This window comes from Cibotium barometz, chromosome 27 (assembly GCF_041138505.1).
Source record: "Cibotium barometz isolate CiBa-2024 chromosome 27, ASM4113850v1, whole genome shotgun sequence".
Taxonomy (NCBI): Eukaryota; Viridiplantae; Streptophyta; class Polypodiopsida; order Cyatheales; family Cibotiaceae; genus Cibotium; species Cibotium barometz.
Genome location: NC_141072.1, coordinates 49,356,543 through 49,374,740, shown reverse-complemented (window position 1 = coordinate 49,374,740; position 18,198 = coordinate 49,356,543). Strand labels below are relative to the sequence as shown.

Sequence of the window (18,198 nt, the reverse complement as noted above, 5' to 3'; positions counted from 1 at the left end):
GAACAGGTGTTTGTGTGCATGCATGTCATGACAAGTAAATATGTCTTAGTGGCACCCCCTCAAGTGTTAGTGTGGACAAAAAGCAGATCTTTTACATGACCAAGAAGGTCCGTGTATAGTCTCAATATGTACATACTTCGTCATAACAGATTCAAGTGTGTGTGTCTCTCTCTCTCTGGGTAATCGTAAGTCTGTTAAGTGCAATTAGGTAGATCTAGATTTCTACACAACTAAAGTTACAATTTTTAGTGTAAAAGTTTACAATTATGAGCAGATGCCTTCTGTATGACTTGTTTTTTTTTTAATGCATTCCAATTGGCTCTAAAGTTTTAGGCATTTGCCCCCATCTCACAGTAATGATCACAACAATGAACTACATACATGGGCCAAAAGCCCAGAGTAGGTGTGTCCTTTCAACCATCTTAATGTCTTGGATAATTCTAGTAATTAGGATATTTTTCAAGAGAGTACCACAAGTGAACACAGTAGCTTGAACCTTTTCATCAAGCTGGAAGGCCTCCGGTCTCCTTCAATAAGTCCTCCTTTTCAGAATCAAGTACAAATTCCAAGTATAGGTTTTTTAAGGCTATCAAGAGAGTGATGAATAAAGGGCCCATGATTGCTCTCTGGAAGAAACAAAAGCACACAACAATTAGAATCAGAACTAGAGCAAGCAGCTAAACAAGTGTTCCTTGAGCACCCTGCATGCTGAACTTTGAAAAGAAGATCAAAGAGAACTGTGGGCATCACATGTGCAGAATCATCTTCTATCTTTCTTCTTCAAGAAGGACATCTGAAGGGGGTTGAGGCCTTAAAGAAGGAGCTCTGAAAATCTAGCTTTGTAGAGGCAGAGGGACAGTCACTCTCTCTTATCAGACAGTTTGGTTCTGATGATAAGAGATGCACAGCACTCTTTAGTTTAGTGTCTTCAATTTCTATCAGCAGCACTCTAAAGAAGCCTATGAAGATGCTGCGTTTGTCCTCTTGTACCCACACACTAGTCTGCAACACAGATTCGGATCCCCAAAAGTCGATTCTTTACCAAAAGAATCAACAAGTTGTCTTCTGATCGACAGGCTTTCGAGGTTCGTGATGGCACAGCTACTTGTTTGGATTTATTGTAATTTGTGACAGCCTAGAAGTAATTAAAGGAAGAGTTTCCAAGCTTGGTTCCTAGTGGTGCTGAAATTTAAAGCCTTCAGGTGCACTATGGCTCAGTGATCAGCTCAGTTTTTACAGCTTGTATTTAGTGAGCCACCTCTGCATTATAAGTTTTTACAGCTTGTATTTAGTGAGCCACCTCTGCATTATAAGTTTTATCATGGGTTCTTTTGTTTGCTGCCTGCATTGTTCCACGTTCCATTTTTATCTCTCTAAACTAGTGACAAAAGCGTTTGGCCTTTCAAGTTTAAAGGGGCACATCTGTGCCTAGTTGACCCCAGTTCGGCCTTTCAAGTTTAAAGGGGCACATCTGTGCCTAGTTGACCCCAGTTCGAAAAACAAAACAAAAAAAGGTAACATTTGAAAAAAAATCTAGCTGTCTGTGGAAAAGGAAGAAAAACAAGATGTGACCAAGTATGTGGCAACAAACCCCTACTCTAGCATAGGGTTTTGCTACCTTCTCTAAAAAAAGATGTACTCTGAAATGTCGGGAAGGGGGAGGTCGTGAGTAAGGTCCGCCATCGCGGCCGTTTGCAGCCATAATTCTACCTCCTTCGGATGAGAGACCAAGCCGCCTTTGGGTGGGCACTCAAGTTGCTCTGACAGAAGGATCTACTTAAGTTTTTTTAGCCATCCCTCTCCAGATTCCATGCATCAAAGAAAAGACAGTAAAGAGCAAACAACTAGAAGTAGCCTACCTCTGGGGAAGGCCAAAAGAGCAACACCCCCACTGCAAGGCTGAGCCCTGTGAAGTGGCCTGGGCTACCCTTATGGATTGCGGAAACTCCAGATTGGACCACTCCACAGTGAACAACCATTAGAAGTACTGACTGTACATATCGTCCTGCGACCGCTAGTTGAGCCCCTGCTACTAGAGAAGATACTTGTAACCAACATGGTAATGAGAGCAAGGCACTGAAGAGAGCTAACAGTGTTGACATGTACAAGAAGTGAATATCAAAGAACCGAAACAAAAGCCAAGTAAAAGTAGCTTGGAAGAATGCTGCCTTGGCTGTAGATAGAAGGACATTGCTGATGGTATCCTCTAGGACAGTAGCACAGCGACTCCTCGTAGATTCAGATAATGGCACCATGCTGAGCACCTGCTTCATTACGCCGCCAGTCTCTGATAGGATGAGATAATAAAGCACAGAGAAGAAAACCACCATCTGTGTTAAGAAATGCACAACTCCTGCTGCTCCAGAGACAATTGAGTAGCCAATAGAAACCAACAAGTATGCACTCCCACCTAGCAGGGTTGAACTACTGGCAGCTACCCTCTTCCCTATGTCCACCCACCTCTTTCCCAGCTGCTTAGTTTTATCTAAGAGGTCCTCCTTTGACATGTGGAAGTGCTCCAAGAGAACCAGCACTGCTTGCTCAAGTTCATTGTAGACACCTTTGAGATCATATTCACCAATTTTGGATCCTACATTTTGCAACCTCTCCAAGAACAAATGAGAAGGTCCTACCACTTGCAGAGAAGAGATGTTCTCTTGTTGTCTTGCAAGTCTGATGATATACCTCTTTCCTGCTTTAACCAAGTCAGTCAAATTGTGCCGCGCGGCGAAGATGTCGATTTGATCTGACAATGTCCCATACACGCTGCCTGCGTATGTTTCAATGAGATCAGGAACCTTGTTGTCTTCGATCCATTGCTTTAGACCCACACGCTCAGCATAGTTGCTTCTCTGAATATGGGCCTTAAGAGCAACAACTGCATCTTTTCCTTCCACGCCGACCTTGTAAGAGAACAAAATGAGGCCAGCAAGAGAGCCAGTTATCATCATGGAGATGAGGAACACAGCAATGATGAAGTGCAAGCTCCCGAGGAAACCACTGGTGAGGCGCCTGTTTGCAAGCTTGAAGAAGTGTACAATGGGGTGGAAAGTCCACAGCCATCTCATGTTGGGTCCATCTCCCAGTTTACTATGCTTGCCAGAGAGCATGGACCAGCAGGTGGCTTGGACATGAAGGTGACCAGACAGGGGTGCCATGATGCCGAGGCTGGTGCCCGCAGCATACACAAGCATGCCCACAAAGGCAGCAGTGGCGAGCGGAGCAGGCCCCAGGATTTCATAGCCCAGAGTGAAGAGGGCGAAGGAGACTAGCCATTGCATGAAAGTGGAGAATCCCACCTTCCTTTGCTGCTGCTGGAATGCAGGAACTTGCCCTTGCAAGTAGTGAAGACCGATCCTTGCATCCATGACTGTGCCGATCAAAGCTTTGAACAAAGCTGCCGGTATTGCCCAGACTGTCTGCAGCATTCCTTGCTTGAGAGGCTTCTCCCAAAACTCCACCATTGCTCTGTGCACTTCTCGTAGCGGCATGGAGCAGAGGACTGCCCATTGGATCGGCTTCCTGTAGTCGTCGAGGAGCATCCACAAGCCATAGAGGAGCAGAATCAAGGCACCTAGAATCGCGTGAGCCATGGCCACGTAGATAGCTAGCTGGAAATTTCTTCCATTGAGGGTCCAGGGCACCGTATGATCTAAATCCTGCAGCGTGCAGCTGGGTGCGTGCAGGGCAGCATCGGTTGAGGGAGGGAGGGGGCTGTTCTCTTGATCCGAGGGAGGGAGAGGCCCGTTCTCTTGATCCGAGGGGGGAGATGGTGCAGGAGGGTGTGTGAAAGAGTTGAACATGCGGAGCTTGGGGTCATGGCTGTGGTGGGAGGCGGCCAGATGGTGCTGCAATGCGTGCAGAGAGATTGAATGGAGCTGGTTTAGAGATCGAGACTTGCGATAGGCGGGGGTTTGGGACAAGCTGGAGCAAGGGGGGATGGGCGAGGCTTGATTACAAGCTGCGATCTGGTACATATCGCGCCATGCTATGTGATTGGAGTCACGATCCTCATGGTGAGTGATCAAGCCCATGGTGAAGCCTGCAAAGGATCAGGCCATGAAAGCAGCACAAGATGCAGAAAGGGAGCTCTGCTCTAGATACTTATAAAAGGAGGTAGTGGTGGTGGTGGATGGAAGCAGACGGCTGCTTTGTTTAAGAAGCATGATGGATGCCATGCATGCCGATGAGATTCACCTGCAGGAGGTGAAGGTAGTGGCTGACAAGAAGCAAAGTACGTGAGGGTGTGGATTAAGGATCTCTCAGTAGTTTAACCTACGTGTGACAGCAACCCTCCTCCACCACTACCACGTAGTCACCTCTCATGTCACCAACAAAAGTTGCCACTACCCCCCTACACTTCTCTGCACCTTCCTCCAAAAGTTGCCCCCCCCCCTCTCCTTCTCTGCACCTTCCTCCAAGCTACATTCATATGCCTCTGTCAATTCTTAAAGGATCTCTCCTAGTCAAATACATCACTACCACAAGATAAATTAGTGCTTGCACCTTCAACAAATTCACTATTACCCACGTTCCTGTTGCACACACACACACCCCCCCCTCATGGCTCCCAAAATTGTACACTTGGAACAACAGAGTAACCATGATGATGCATTTTCAAACTAGTAAGTTCTTACTTACTCATTGAGTTTGAACTTGAAGTGGTCTAGTGAGTAGTCACTTGAAGTGGTCTACCCCCCTACACTTCTCTGCACCTTCAACAAATTCACTATTACCCACGTTCCTGTTGCACACACACACCCCCCCCCCTCATGGCTCCCAAAATTGTACACTTGGAACAACAGAGTAACCATGATGATGCATTTTCAAACTAGTAAGTTGAACTTGAAGTGGTCTAGTGAGTAGTCACTTTAAACTAGTAAGTTCTTACTTACTCATTGAGTTTGAACTTGAAGTGGTCTAGTGAGTAGTCACTTTAATTCGTCAAGCATTGTGCAATGACCCAAAATAAAGAACTATAATCAATGGACTTTAATTGAAATCATTAGTTAAATCAACTCAAAATGTTAATTTTGATTTCCCATTGATTCATAATACGAAGGTGAAACTAGTAAACAAATGGCATCTCATGGCCAAGATGCTTCATCACTTTATATGTAAATCAAACTCTCTCTATTCTAATGGATTTTACATGTTTAAGCTTACTCTTGCTTTTACAAACTCTTGTCTACTTTCCCTCTCATCATAGAGGGCTTAGAAAGACATCTAGACACGTTATACTCCTTTCTAGAAGGTGATCTAAGGAGTATTCTTGAAAAGAGCAAGGTTATGGTCTTCCACTTGAGGTATGGGGGGTTTTCTCTCTGGCCTAAAATTCTACAAGAGCAAGATTGATGAGGGGACATGCATATGGCACATCTAGAGAGGCGATGGTTTAAGGCATATTTGAGCATGTACAAGTAAAGTCTTTGCTATCTAACTCATTTACATTTATTGACCTCACATATCTTGATTGGAGCTTGATAGAAAAGCTTGTAGGCTGTGATTCTTTCATGCCTTAATGATAGCAAACTCTCCATCTCTTGATTGGAGTTTAATAGAAAAAGATTATAGGTTGTAATTCTTTCATGCCTTAATGATAGCAAACTCTCCATCTGCATCACGCCATTTTTGCATAGTTTGTAGTCCACCCACTATAGGTAAACACCTCAGCATGGCACTTACATATATAAAGGAGGGTATGGCATCTTGGTAGGGACAATACGGAAGGTAGATAACAACTCTCATAGCCTTGCCTTCATTCATGCACTTAGCATTATGACAATTTTTAGTATGCCAAAGTGACGAGGTGGATGGCATAACATAGCCTCTCCATAAATGTAGCGCTACCTTTTTATTACAAAGGGTGGCGTTATATGCACTATTGAGTCAAAAATTGAACAGAGTCATTATAGATGATATTGGCACACGTATATTCATAGGGCATGGATACATCAATAGCTTTCCCTTCTATGTCTTTTGAGGACATGGACACATTGGAGGCTCTCCCTTGTAGAATAACCTTGTATCGAGACCACTTTCTCATAGTGACAAATGATGGATTTATCTAGATGACAAGATACTTCATATTTCTATGCCATGTGCACTCTATATTTCCATGGGTGAGATTAGAGAGTTGTCACCCATATAGATTCCAATTGAACCTAGGAGAAAGGTGGTGTCCATTCTAGAGCATTGAGAGCTACAAGTATGGAGGTTATGTAAGACATTGAGATCAAGGAGCATGCCATTTTTTGATACTAGCATACTAGGAGACCACGGGTTGCCTCCACTAGAAATTTAAATAGGGGTTTAGTTCACTTCATCAATTCATGGAGTGTGAGATGACACTCTTCTTGCTTGAATTATGGTGACATATGAGAAAATTTGTTAGGGGATAAAGTAGATGAGAAGACTTTGACGTTATGATAGAAACATCTTTATTTATTTTTTAAATGTTGGAAAGTAATGCCCAACTAGATAGCCACACAGTGAGGAGAAACTGCAAGGATGCCCAACTAGAAAACACTAGGAGAGACTTGAACATAGGTAGTCCTCATCTCGACATTGAATTGCATCTAGACATCGAACCTATCTTAAAGCATTACGGAGAGACCACTGTCATCTCTAGTAGATCATAGATTCATGGAACCTTATCCACCATTATCCAGAGGTTATCCCCACCAAAGGATAGCATAGAAAGCCCACAATGGGATCATGGGCATGATACATGGGTGCATGTACAATTTACCACATGGTTCCTTGAAGAACAAGGACCCCATGCGCTAAGGCTTCTACAACTCTAAGGTCGATACACATAGTGAACCCATATCCCTCACAGATCATCAATACTTGGTCTATACGCATAGTGAACTCATACTTCTAGTAAGAGGCACTAGTATCATCAACAATTTCCATGTGACACTTGCCCTTAAGAATCATATTACATTTTTCATTTTGTGTTTATATTTTTTACAATATGACCTTGCATCTCTAACACAAACTATCTAGACATTCTACTAATTTGGTTTTCTAGGCCACTTTGGCCTTTAGCAAACATTACTCTCTCTCTCTCTCTCTCTCTCTCTCTCTCTCTCTCTCTCTCTCTCTCTCTCTCTCTCTCTCTCTCTCTCTAAGTACATGTATGCATGCACACTATGTGACTTTAATTTTGATTTCCAAACTCACTCCTAAGAACAATGATTCTTAATTACGTATAACAAAGTCTTATGCATAATATATATCTTCTTGTGATTTGTACATGTCTTGTCAATCATATCATGAAGGCACTTCAACTTCATATGAAGATATTTGCATTGTGATGGATAATGGATATGCATCTTTTATGGGGCTAAGAAACAAAAAATAATATTGAACTAGAACCATGCTTTGATAAACATTAAAACTTATATGGTTCATCGCTACATTATTATAAAGAGTGTACTATGTTTTCATACATACATATAGATTATTTAAAACAACAAATGTAGCTTTCAATTTATACTTTAATCAAAGATCAAGACAATTTTAATAAATTCCAACACGATTTGAAAGCCTAGCCTAGAATATTATTTATTATTTTCAAGTGGTGGGTTTTATCTATTATGATAACCATGAACATTCTAAAATATTATAATGTTTTTCATCAACTTCAATCCTATGTTTTATACCGCAAGTTTTATCATTATCCTATGTCCTCTCAACTTTTAAAGAATTTCAATAAGAGATTAGAAGGAAAGAATATGATTTAATAAACATAGTTTTATCTCTTTTATTGATGTAATGCAAGATTCTTCCCCCCCTTATTCTACATTATGCCACCTCCTTCTTCCCCCTTCTCTTCCCTCTTTGAGTAATTTCATGCTTTTAACTATTCAAGGAAGAAAATATATATTCAAGCATCCTAGTCAATCTTATTGCCATGCTCAAGATGAGAATGAGATGAAATTATCAAATTCTAGGATTGGTGGTTAGAATGTGGATTCTCCAATGTAACCTCGGATTTGTAACTTGTTACAAGGGTCACAAAGGGGTTGGTTTTTGGTAGAATTTTATAAAAAGTAGTAAAACATATATCGCTTTCATGAAACAATTGTGGCTTTATGTTCCTTTATTTTTTACAAAGATACTTCAATTATAAAACACATTTGATGGACACTAGGAATTGACATTTCATGGTCATGAGAATTTAAATGTTTAAATGGTGCTTTGAGAAACGTAATAATTTATATCTTATGTGTGGTGAGGAAAACCATTTTTTACTTATCTACATGTATTATATCTTAATTTGAAAAATTACATTTTTGTTAAATGTTACAAAGAGTATGCTATGTTTTCAATTATACACATACACACATGGCCTACACAAGTAAAACAACAAATGTACACATGGTCTACTCAAGTAAAACAACAAATATACACATGGCCTACTCAAGTAAAACAACAAATGTAGCTTTGGAAGAATTAGCTTTCATGATTTCGATTTAAATTTAGTTAGGTTTATTCCATTACAATTTGAAAGCCTACCACATTATTGATTTTTTGTTTATCCTTTTCAAGTGGTGGGTTTCACATATTGTGATAACATTGAACTTTCTAGAATATGTCAAAATTTTTTATCATCTTCAATCCTATGTTATCTCAATCCTATAATCTTGTTGGATTTTTCGGAGTCTACTAGTAGTGTGTGAACACTTTAGATGTAAACACCCAAGCTTATTTAAAAGAATTTAAGATAGGGCCTTCGTGCCTATATATAAAGCATTGTACATGGTGGGAGGATTATTAGAATACAATCATTCTTGTGTTTTACAAATATCTCTCTCTTGTGTGTGTTATCACACATCTCTCTCTCTCTCTCTCTCTCTCTCTCTCACACACACACACACACACACATGCACACGCACACGCAGGCACATGCACATGCACACACACACACACACACACTTCTCATCTATTACAAAGCTCACTTCACTTTGGTCTCTTGAAGTGGAAACTCTCTCTCTCTCTCTCTCTCTCTCTCTCTCTATCTCTCTCTCTCACACACACACACACACACACACACACACACACACACACACACACACATACATACATACATACACTCACAATCACACACATCTCACATTTTTTAAGAAGACCTTTACTAATGGTTTGAAGGCTTCGTGAGTAGCTTTACACAAACACCTTCACTAAGGGGGACTATTCACATTCGTACAAATTTCTAAACAAGAAACTAAACATTAAAACTCTTGCATGTGAACTATGCATGCCTAACAAGGTCTTCATTCTAAGTGCACCTGGTTATGGCCTGTTGTGGGTGAATACTCAATGCATCGATTCAGCGTTGGTATGGTGCTTTCATGGAGATGGATGATAGATACAACTTGGCTTCACCTATAAAAACCATGCAAGGTGAGTGTTTATACACTCACCTTGGCTTCACCTATAAAAACCATGCAAGGTGAGTGTTTATAAAAACCATGCAAGGTGAGTGTTTATACACTCACTTGGCCCATATATCGGTGTTCTTCACCTATAAAAACCATGCAAGTGAGTGTTTATACACTCACTTGGCCCGTATATCGGTGTTCTTCACCATGTCTGTTGTTTTGGCATCAGTTGGGAATTCTTCCTCTCAGGTATTGCATATTGAAGCTTTCACTATATTACTACTAGGGATAATGTTTTGGATCCCACTTTTGCTATTATGATGGTTTCTTCATGCGAATTTCTTGACTTTGTACAAGATTATGGGTCAATGACACTGCTGAGACCCATTTTGTGCTTCTACTTTAAAGCATTTGTGATAGTACTGTATAATGGTTTTTTTACGTGGATCCTATCTAGGATTGAAGTTGCGTAATTTTTGAATGCTGATTATACATGCCTTTATGTTGCACTGTAAGTGTTTTTTGATGTGATTAACACTGTGCTTAATCCATTGACATGGCATATCCATGGATGCCTTATTCTTCTATGCACACAGATTATCAAATTATTGTGGATTTTAGGTTGCGCATAATCTCTGTGGTTTCCCTACTATGAGACTGATGTACAAGGCCTAGTTTTCTTGGTCATGGGCTTATAATTAGATTTAAGCATAAATAGCTTCTTGACTTCTTTAATCTCGGTCATGCATGGTTGACTATCTGTGTTGGTGATTCACTATCAATGATGGATCAAAACAGTCCTTATCTGGTATGATTAGACGATGGAATTTCTATATATGTTACCAACACGCTGTTAAAAATGCATGCATTAAGCTTTTCGATCTTTCTTTGAATTCTTGTAGCACATTTCAATAATATGGGTTATTTTATCGTATTAAGTTTTTCGGTCTTTCTCTAAAGTCTTACTGAGATACACGGCGTGTATATTTGGGAAGATTTGAACAAATATACATGTTCTGGTTTCTATTGATACCATATAATTATGATAATAAGATTATTAGGTAGGTTTACGATCATTAATCTTTGCATATTAAATGGGACCTCTATTTAACATCATGTTTACAGTTTCTAACATGCTGATAACAGTTCAGAGCAACAGGCCTTCTACACAAGTTCAGGAAGAGGACGAGGTAGAGGAGGCCGTGGATGCGGTCAAGGAGGTGGCCGAATAGGTAATCAGAATTATGGCTAGCAGCAGCAACAACAGTCCTAGAATACACAACAACAACATCAACAACACAGGTGGAAGAGGCAAATTCAGCGGTAGGGGGAGTCAAAGAGGACGTGGAAATTGGCAAAGGCAATATAATGATGCACGTGAATGCTTTTATTGTGGTAAGCCTAGACATGTGCAGGCTGAATGTTATAAGAAGCATGCTGACATGAAAAATGGGAAAGTGCAGCAGAACAACTATGCATCCTCAAGCAGAAACAATGAGGATAATGAAAGGTTGTTTGTTATGCAGCATGTCGTGAATGCCATGTCTGAAAATATTCAAGCAGCACAAAAAGATGATGTATGGTATATGGATTCAGGTGCTTCGAACCACATGACAAGTCATGGGGAGTGGTTCAAGGAGATGAAAAACCTTGAAAGACCAGGTTTTGTGGAAATAGGGGATGACACTGCTCATCCAATTGCCCATGTTGGAGATATGCCATTGTCTATGCAGGATGGCAAAGTGAAGTACCTTGCAGATGTACTTCATGTTCCGAACATAACAAAGAATCTGGTTTCAGTTGGCCAGATGATTGAGCAGGGTTTGCAGGTTCGGTTTAACCTTGATGGTTGTTATGTTGAAGACTTTAAAGACAAGTTCAGGTTGGTTGCAAAAGGCAATAGAGTGGGCAGAATGTTTACGTTGAATGTAGACATGCCTGAAATGAGTGCTGCGATGTTTGCAAATGGTTCAGGAATTGTTGCAGACACAGACACTTGGCATAAAAGAATTGGACATGTGAATGTGCAGAGAATGAAGTCTATGCAGACTAAAGGAATTGTGAGAGGGCTGCCAAAATTTAAAGTGGAAGGTATGCAGAGAATATGTGAAGCATGCTAATTTGGAAAGCAAAAAAAGCATGTATTTCCATGTAACAGATATGTGAGCAGAAATGCACTAGATGTTGTGTATTCGGATGTATGGGATCCTACGAAGACCACTTTCTCTTTTCCTTTACGTGGTACTAATCACATTTGCAGGTCTGGTCTTCGTAGGACCCCATACATTCATTGATGACCACACAAGGAAAGTGTGGGTATATTTCATGAAGGAGAAGAGTGAGGTGTTCACTCACTTTCAGAATTTCAGAGTTTTGGTTGAAAAGCAAACACGGAAATATGTAAAGTCCTTAAGGTCAGATGGAGGGGGAGAGTACTTCTCCAATGAGTTCTCTGAATTTTTGAAGAAGAATGGTAATCGGAGACAGTTTACATGCAGATACTCTCCGCAGCAAAATGGAGTTGCTGAGCGAAAAAACAGGCACATTGCTGAGATTGCACGAGCATTGATGGAAGAGAAGAATATGCCGCATAGCTATTGGGCTGAGGTTGTTTCTACAGTAGTATACATCATGAACAGGACTCCAACTGTAGCCATACATGATGTAACTCCAGAGGAGAGGTTTACTAGCAGAAAACCTGATTTGTCTCATCTGAAAGTTTTTGGATGCATTGCATATGTGTATGTGCCAGATGAGCTGAGAACTAAGCTGGATCCAAAAGCTGAAAAATGTGTGTTTATTGGATATTCCCTTAAGCAAAAGGGATACAGGTGTTATAACCCTGCTACACGTGAGTTGAGGGTAAGCAGGGATGTCTTTGATGAGATGAGTAGCTGGTATGCTGCTAAAAAAGAAGCTTTTGGGGCTGATGTGAGTGGAAGTGTGGTTGCACAGAATGCAGGTCAGCAATCACAGTCTTTGAGTGGACCAGGAGAGTCCTCATCTAGTGGGTCTGTTGTTGATAGACCATGGAGTGGCAGACTGCGTCATAATACCAGACCTGCATATGTGATTAGTACATCACGTAAAGGAAAAAAGAAAGTGGTTGAGCCCCTTGGTATGCCTGACATTTCTGCAGGGCATTCTCATGTTGATGGAGAGTCTAGTGGCTCAGAGATGAGCCTTGATGAGGAGCTTGGGATCCCAGCTATGAGAACACTTGGTGTAAAGAAGGCTATGGAAGCCATGAATGAAAAGCTACAAAGATCTCGGAGAGTGAAAAACCCTCTGCAGAGGTTTACCTATGATGGTTATGTGGCACATCACTATGCATATATGGCAAAGGTTGTGCAGGTTGTAGAGCCCACATGCATTGATGAGGCTGTTGGAAATGTGTGTTGGGAGAAAGCTATGGATGAGGAGATGGATGCACTATATGGAAATGAAACTTGGGATTTAGTGCAATTGCCTGAAGGCAAGAAAGCCATTGGATGCAAGTGGGTGTACAAAGTAAAACATAACAGTGATGGAAGCATAAACAGGTATAAGGCTAGATTGGTAGCCAAAGGGTATGCGCAGACATATGGCATTGATTATGAGGAAACTTTCAGCCCGGTTGCCAAGATGGCAATAGCGAGAGTTGTGATAGCAGTGGCTGCGTCAAAGCAATGGTCTTTACACCAGATGGATGTAAAGAATGCATTCTTGCATGGGGATGCGCGAGAAGAGGTGTATATGTTGCAGCCACTTGGTTATGAGGATGTGAGTCACCCCGAGCATGTTTGCAGGTTGAAGAAAGCCTTGTATGGCTTAAAACAAGCACCAAGAGCATGGTCTGACAAGATTTCTGAATATCTTGTCACTATTGGCTTTCATGTAGCCAATGCAGATTTCTCGCTGTATGTGAGACATGGTGATAGAGGGGTTGTGCTTGTTGTCATCGATGTAGATGACTTGATCATTACGGGGGACCATGATGTAGAGATCTTTGATGTAAAGATCTTGCTTAAACAGAAGTTTGAGATGAAGGATCTAGGGGAGCTCAGATATTTCTTGGGCATTGAGGTGATTAGGTCACCACATGGTATTGGATTACTGCAGAGACAGTATGGCTTGGACATGTTGTCCAAGTATGGTATGACAGGCTGTAAGCATATTTCCGTGCCATTGGATCAGAATGGCAAGTTGAGTGCAGATTCAGGAGAGATCTTGGAGGATCCTACTATGTATAGGTGCATAATAGGAAGCTTGATCTACATGACGATCACCAGACCAGATTTGAGCTATGCTGTTAGGTTGGTGAGTCAGTTTATGCAGGTTCCACGGAAACCGCATTTGGATATGTTGAGACGCATATTGAGGTATGTGAGGTCTACTTTGCATTGTGGACTATTTTATGAGATTGGGACAGAGATATGTGTACATGGGTACACAGATGCTGATTGGGCTGGCAGTATCTCAGATAGAAGATCTACCAGTGGCTTCATGTTTTCTTTGGGGAGTGCTGCTGTGACTTGGAGTAGCAAGAAGCAGCCTACGGTTGCCCTATCCAATACAGAGGCTGAGTATAGAGGAGCTGCTATGGCAGCATGTGAGGTAGCTTGGTTGAGAAAGCTACTTGCAAATTTGGGTCTATCAGTTGGATAGACAAGTTGTCATTTTCTGTGACAACATTAGTAGTATACAGTTGGCCAGGAACCCAGTTTTTCATGCTCGCACGAAGCATATAAAGGTCCACTACCATTTCGTCAGAGAGAAGGTCTTGGCAGGAGACCTTGACCTTGTTTATATCAACACAGAGGATTAGGTAGCTGACATCTTCAACAAAGCATTGGGCATAGAGAAGCTCTGCAGATTCAAGGCTTCGCTTGGTGTACATGAGATGGAGTTCATCTAGTGAGGCGGTGGACACTGATGACCCGCCTGGGGGATAGGCCCACACTTACACCACTGGCATGATTGGTGAGATCTTGGGTGATATGCGGCCAGTGGGATGACAGGCTGTGTGACAGCCATTCTAGAGACTGGCATAGTTATAGCGCCAGCTCATTTAGTTGGGTTCACACTGTATTTAGTTGAGTGTGTGTGTGCTCAAGCTCTCTTCCCCCCTGCATCTTTTCACATATTTAAAATGTGCCTGCAAATTTCTTGATCCTAATGCCCCATGTGACTCTAGTATAATTTGGTTCGACCATGCCATATGGTATGTTCTGAATCCCTTGGAGGATATGTTTCTAGACAAACTAGTGGTGTTCCATCTCTCGCTTCTTTGTTCTTGGCTAGGAGGTCAAGCTAGAAACCTAGTTTTAGCACAAATTGCCTTTCTAAGACAGCTCATGCTGGATGTATGAATTGAACTCAAAGGAACAGAACTAGGAACCATTCTTAATAGGTATGGTCAATTTAAGGGGATTAAGCTCATAAATGTGCTTCCTAACCCTTGTATCGATAGCGAATCCCCTTCATCTCCTTCTAGAAAGAAGCCCAACTCATCATTTGGTACACCTAGTACTTTTAACTCTTTTCTCTCCCCTTCTTGTGGGCATAGCTCTGCTAGAAATAAATCAAAATCCTTTACTTCAAAGAGTCGCGAGTGTGGTTTTCCCGTTTGAAACTTGCAAGACATGTAATTCTGGATTTTGTGTCCATAGATTTCAAAAAGCCACACTGGGAGAAGGATTATTTGTAACAAAGATGATATGCAAAAAGATAACTTCTCTCATTACCTTTTTACTAACAAATTATTGGAATATGCCTCTCTAAAAGAGGTATTAATAGTAGCTTTCGACTTGGTTTTAGGAAATCATGATGCTTTGCTAAATGTTAAAATAGGTTGGAGATATACTGCTAGTCTAAAGAATACTTTTTGCAAACATGAGTTCTTACCAGATGTGCTGAACCCTAATGTTTTTGTTTTGATTTTACTACATATGTTAAAGAATTATCTCACTTTGGTTTACATGTTTGCACGACATGTTTTTGTTTTAATTTTACTACATATGTTAAAGAATTATCTCATTTTGGTTTACATGTGTGCTGAACCCTAATGTTTTTGTTTTGATTTTACTACATATGTTAAAGAATTATCTCACTTTGGTTTACATGTTTGCACGACAAATCTGAACATTGTTCTAGATACGAACATCAGAAGTTTACTTTCTAAATGGCTAAATCACATTCCCACTGAACCTCTAAATCCACATTTGGCCATCAGTGCCATTCTAGATTGTCTAGCAAACATTGCCAGTAAACTCCAACTGGAGTCTTCACAACTTAATGTAATTGCAGATGTTGTGCCTTACTTATTTATGGAAAAAATTAAATGGATCGCCAAAAAATGGCTATCAAAAGAAAGCTCTTGGATTAATCCTGGCTTTTTACACTCAGTAAAAAAATTACTTGACAAATTCATGGTGATTGGGCTGGATAAAGCACCCAACAATGTATCCAGCATTTGTAAAAAGCTTTCCTACATGGCAGGTAGAAGGTGGTTATTTGGGGATGAGTTTTACAAACTTACTGACAATCCATTCAAGATTGCCAATGATCTACAAGAGGAATTAAGAAATATGAATATTGATACGCCTAACATTAGGATACCAGTATTGGTCCCTACATTCAAATCCATAAAAATAAATTCATATTGATTTCTAATGCGGCTAATTGCATCTTCATATTGATTTCTAATGCGACTAATTGCATCTTCACAGATATTAACTTAATCATTACCAAAGTGCTTATCCTAGTACTTGATGACTTTCATAAAATCTGTGGTATAAAGCAACAAATGCTTAGAACCTTTCTAAATATACAATCTAATCCCTTCTGGAGCATTAGAAACTCTATAGACGTAATCTTAAACCTACCAACTCTATCTTTCACATTTTCATTTGCAGATATCACACAATGCTACGAGAACATCCCACTAATTGGGGAAATGGGACTCGTGAAAATACTATACAAAGTATGTAACATGATATTTGAAAAAAGAAATAAGGAAGGATTCCCTAAAATATCCCTTAGTCATAACGTTGCCCAATGGGTTAAAAAACCATCCCTGAATTCTTGGTTACAGTTGACGGGGTAGAGATTCAACATTCTCTCTTTTGGCTCTTTTATGACAATTTAATTCAACTAGGCTCTTAGGTTTTTAAACAAACTAAGGGCATTCTTATGGGGTTCTCATGTTCCCCAGTAATGCATAGCATATACTTTGCTTATTTTGAATATTTCTTTGTCACATCTCATGCGGATGTTGTCTACAAATCCATGTTAGAAGGCATCACACATTTCTTTCGATACATGGATGATATTCTCAATCTTAACTGTCCTATGTTTGCTTCTTTTCTCAAAGAAATTTATCCAACTAACTTTATTTCAATAGAACCCACCTGGATTCATGGGATAAATATTGATGATACTCTTTTCATCACTAAAACTAACTATTTGAATATCTAATTATCCCTCATAAGCCCTTATACGGGTAGCTTTGTTACGACGTATGCTTGGAAACGTGAAAAACCCCCTATTATACCTTTCGAGTTTGTAAAAAGAAAAAGCAACCGTCCTTTTGTCCAAAGCCTAAAAACGATTCTAGGACCCTTTCACCCAGTAATTTATTCGAACTAATCAATAAATTTTGTAACAATGGATTCAGGAAAAAAGATGTACTTAATGTAATCATTGAGAGAGTCTAGCCTGCAAAACGAATGGAGTGGGGCTAGATTTCATCTTTCTTTACTTATTAATCTTTTGAGGCAATAGGCCCATACTCATGTGGGCCTATTACCTCAAACATTTATGAGTATGGTGCTTGGGAATGGGTGGGCACACACACACACACACACACACACACACTTCTCATCTATTATAAAACTCCTTCACTATGGTCTCTTGAAGTGGAAACTGTCTCTCTCTCTCTCTCTCTCTCTCTCTCTCTCACACACACACACACACACACACACACACACACACACACACACACACACACACACACACACACGCACGCACACACGCACGCGCGCGCGCGCGCGCACACACACACACCCCTCACATTTTTTTAAGAAAACCTTTACTAATGGTTTGAAGGCTTCGTGAGAGTAGCTTTACACAAACTAAGGGGGCTATTCACATTTGCACAAATTTCTAAAAAATAAGCTAAATATTAAAACTCTTGCGTGCGAAATATGCACGCCTGACAATGTCTTCATTTTGAGTGCACCCGGCTATGGCCAGGTGTGGGTGAATACTTTGTGCATCGATTCGGTGTTGGTATGGTGCTTTTATGGAGACGGCTGGCATATACAACTTGGCTTTACCTATAAAAACCATGCAAGGTGAGTGTTTATACACTCACTTAGCCCGTATATTGGTGGTCTTTACCATGTCTATTGTTTTGGGATCTTGGAATTCTTCCTCTCAGGTATTACATATTGAAGCTTTTGTTATATTACTATTAGGATAATGTTTTGAATCCCATTTTTTCTATTATGATGCTTTCTTCATGCAACTTTCTTGACTCTATACAAGATTATGTGTTAATGACACCGTTGAGACCCATTTTGTGCTTCTACTTCAAAGTGTTTGTGATAGTATTGTATAATGGTTTTTTTAAGGGTATCCTATCTAGGATTGAAGCTGCGTAATTTTTGAATGCTGATTATACAGGCCTTTATGTTGCACTATAAGTGTTTTTTGATGTGATTAACACTGTGCTTAATCCATTGACATGGCATATCCATGGATGCCTTATTCTTCTATGCACACAGATTATCAGATTATTGTGGATTTTAGGCTGCGCATAGTC

General features: G+C 40.4%; 1 protein-coding gene across 2 annotated transcripts; it reads right to left on the bottom strand.

Moving 5' to 3' along the window:
• Positions 1-219: 219 nt before the first annotated feature.
• Positions 220-4,240, bottom strand: LOC147623477 (uncharacterized). 2 transcript variants are annotated; one of them, XR_015269385.1, is made up of 2 exons: positions 1,301-4,240; positions 220-1,258 (listed from the first exon to the last, which is right to left on the bottom strand). XR_015269385.1 is itself a non-coding variant. In XM_086821638.1 (2 exons), exons 1-2 carry the CDS (start codon positions 4,032-4,034, stop codon positions 504-506), a joined length of 2,298 nt encoding a protein of 765 aa, XP_086677764.1. In that variant the 5' UTR covers positions 4,035-4,240; the 3' UTR covers positions 220-503. The 2 variants fall into 2 exon arrangements, 1 of the variants encoding a protein (XP_086677764.1); XM_086821638.1 differs by having other exon boundaries at positions 220-626; positions 1,860-4,240.
• Between the last annotated feature and the right edge of the window lie 13,958 nt (positions 4,241-18,198).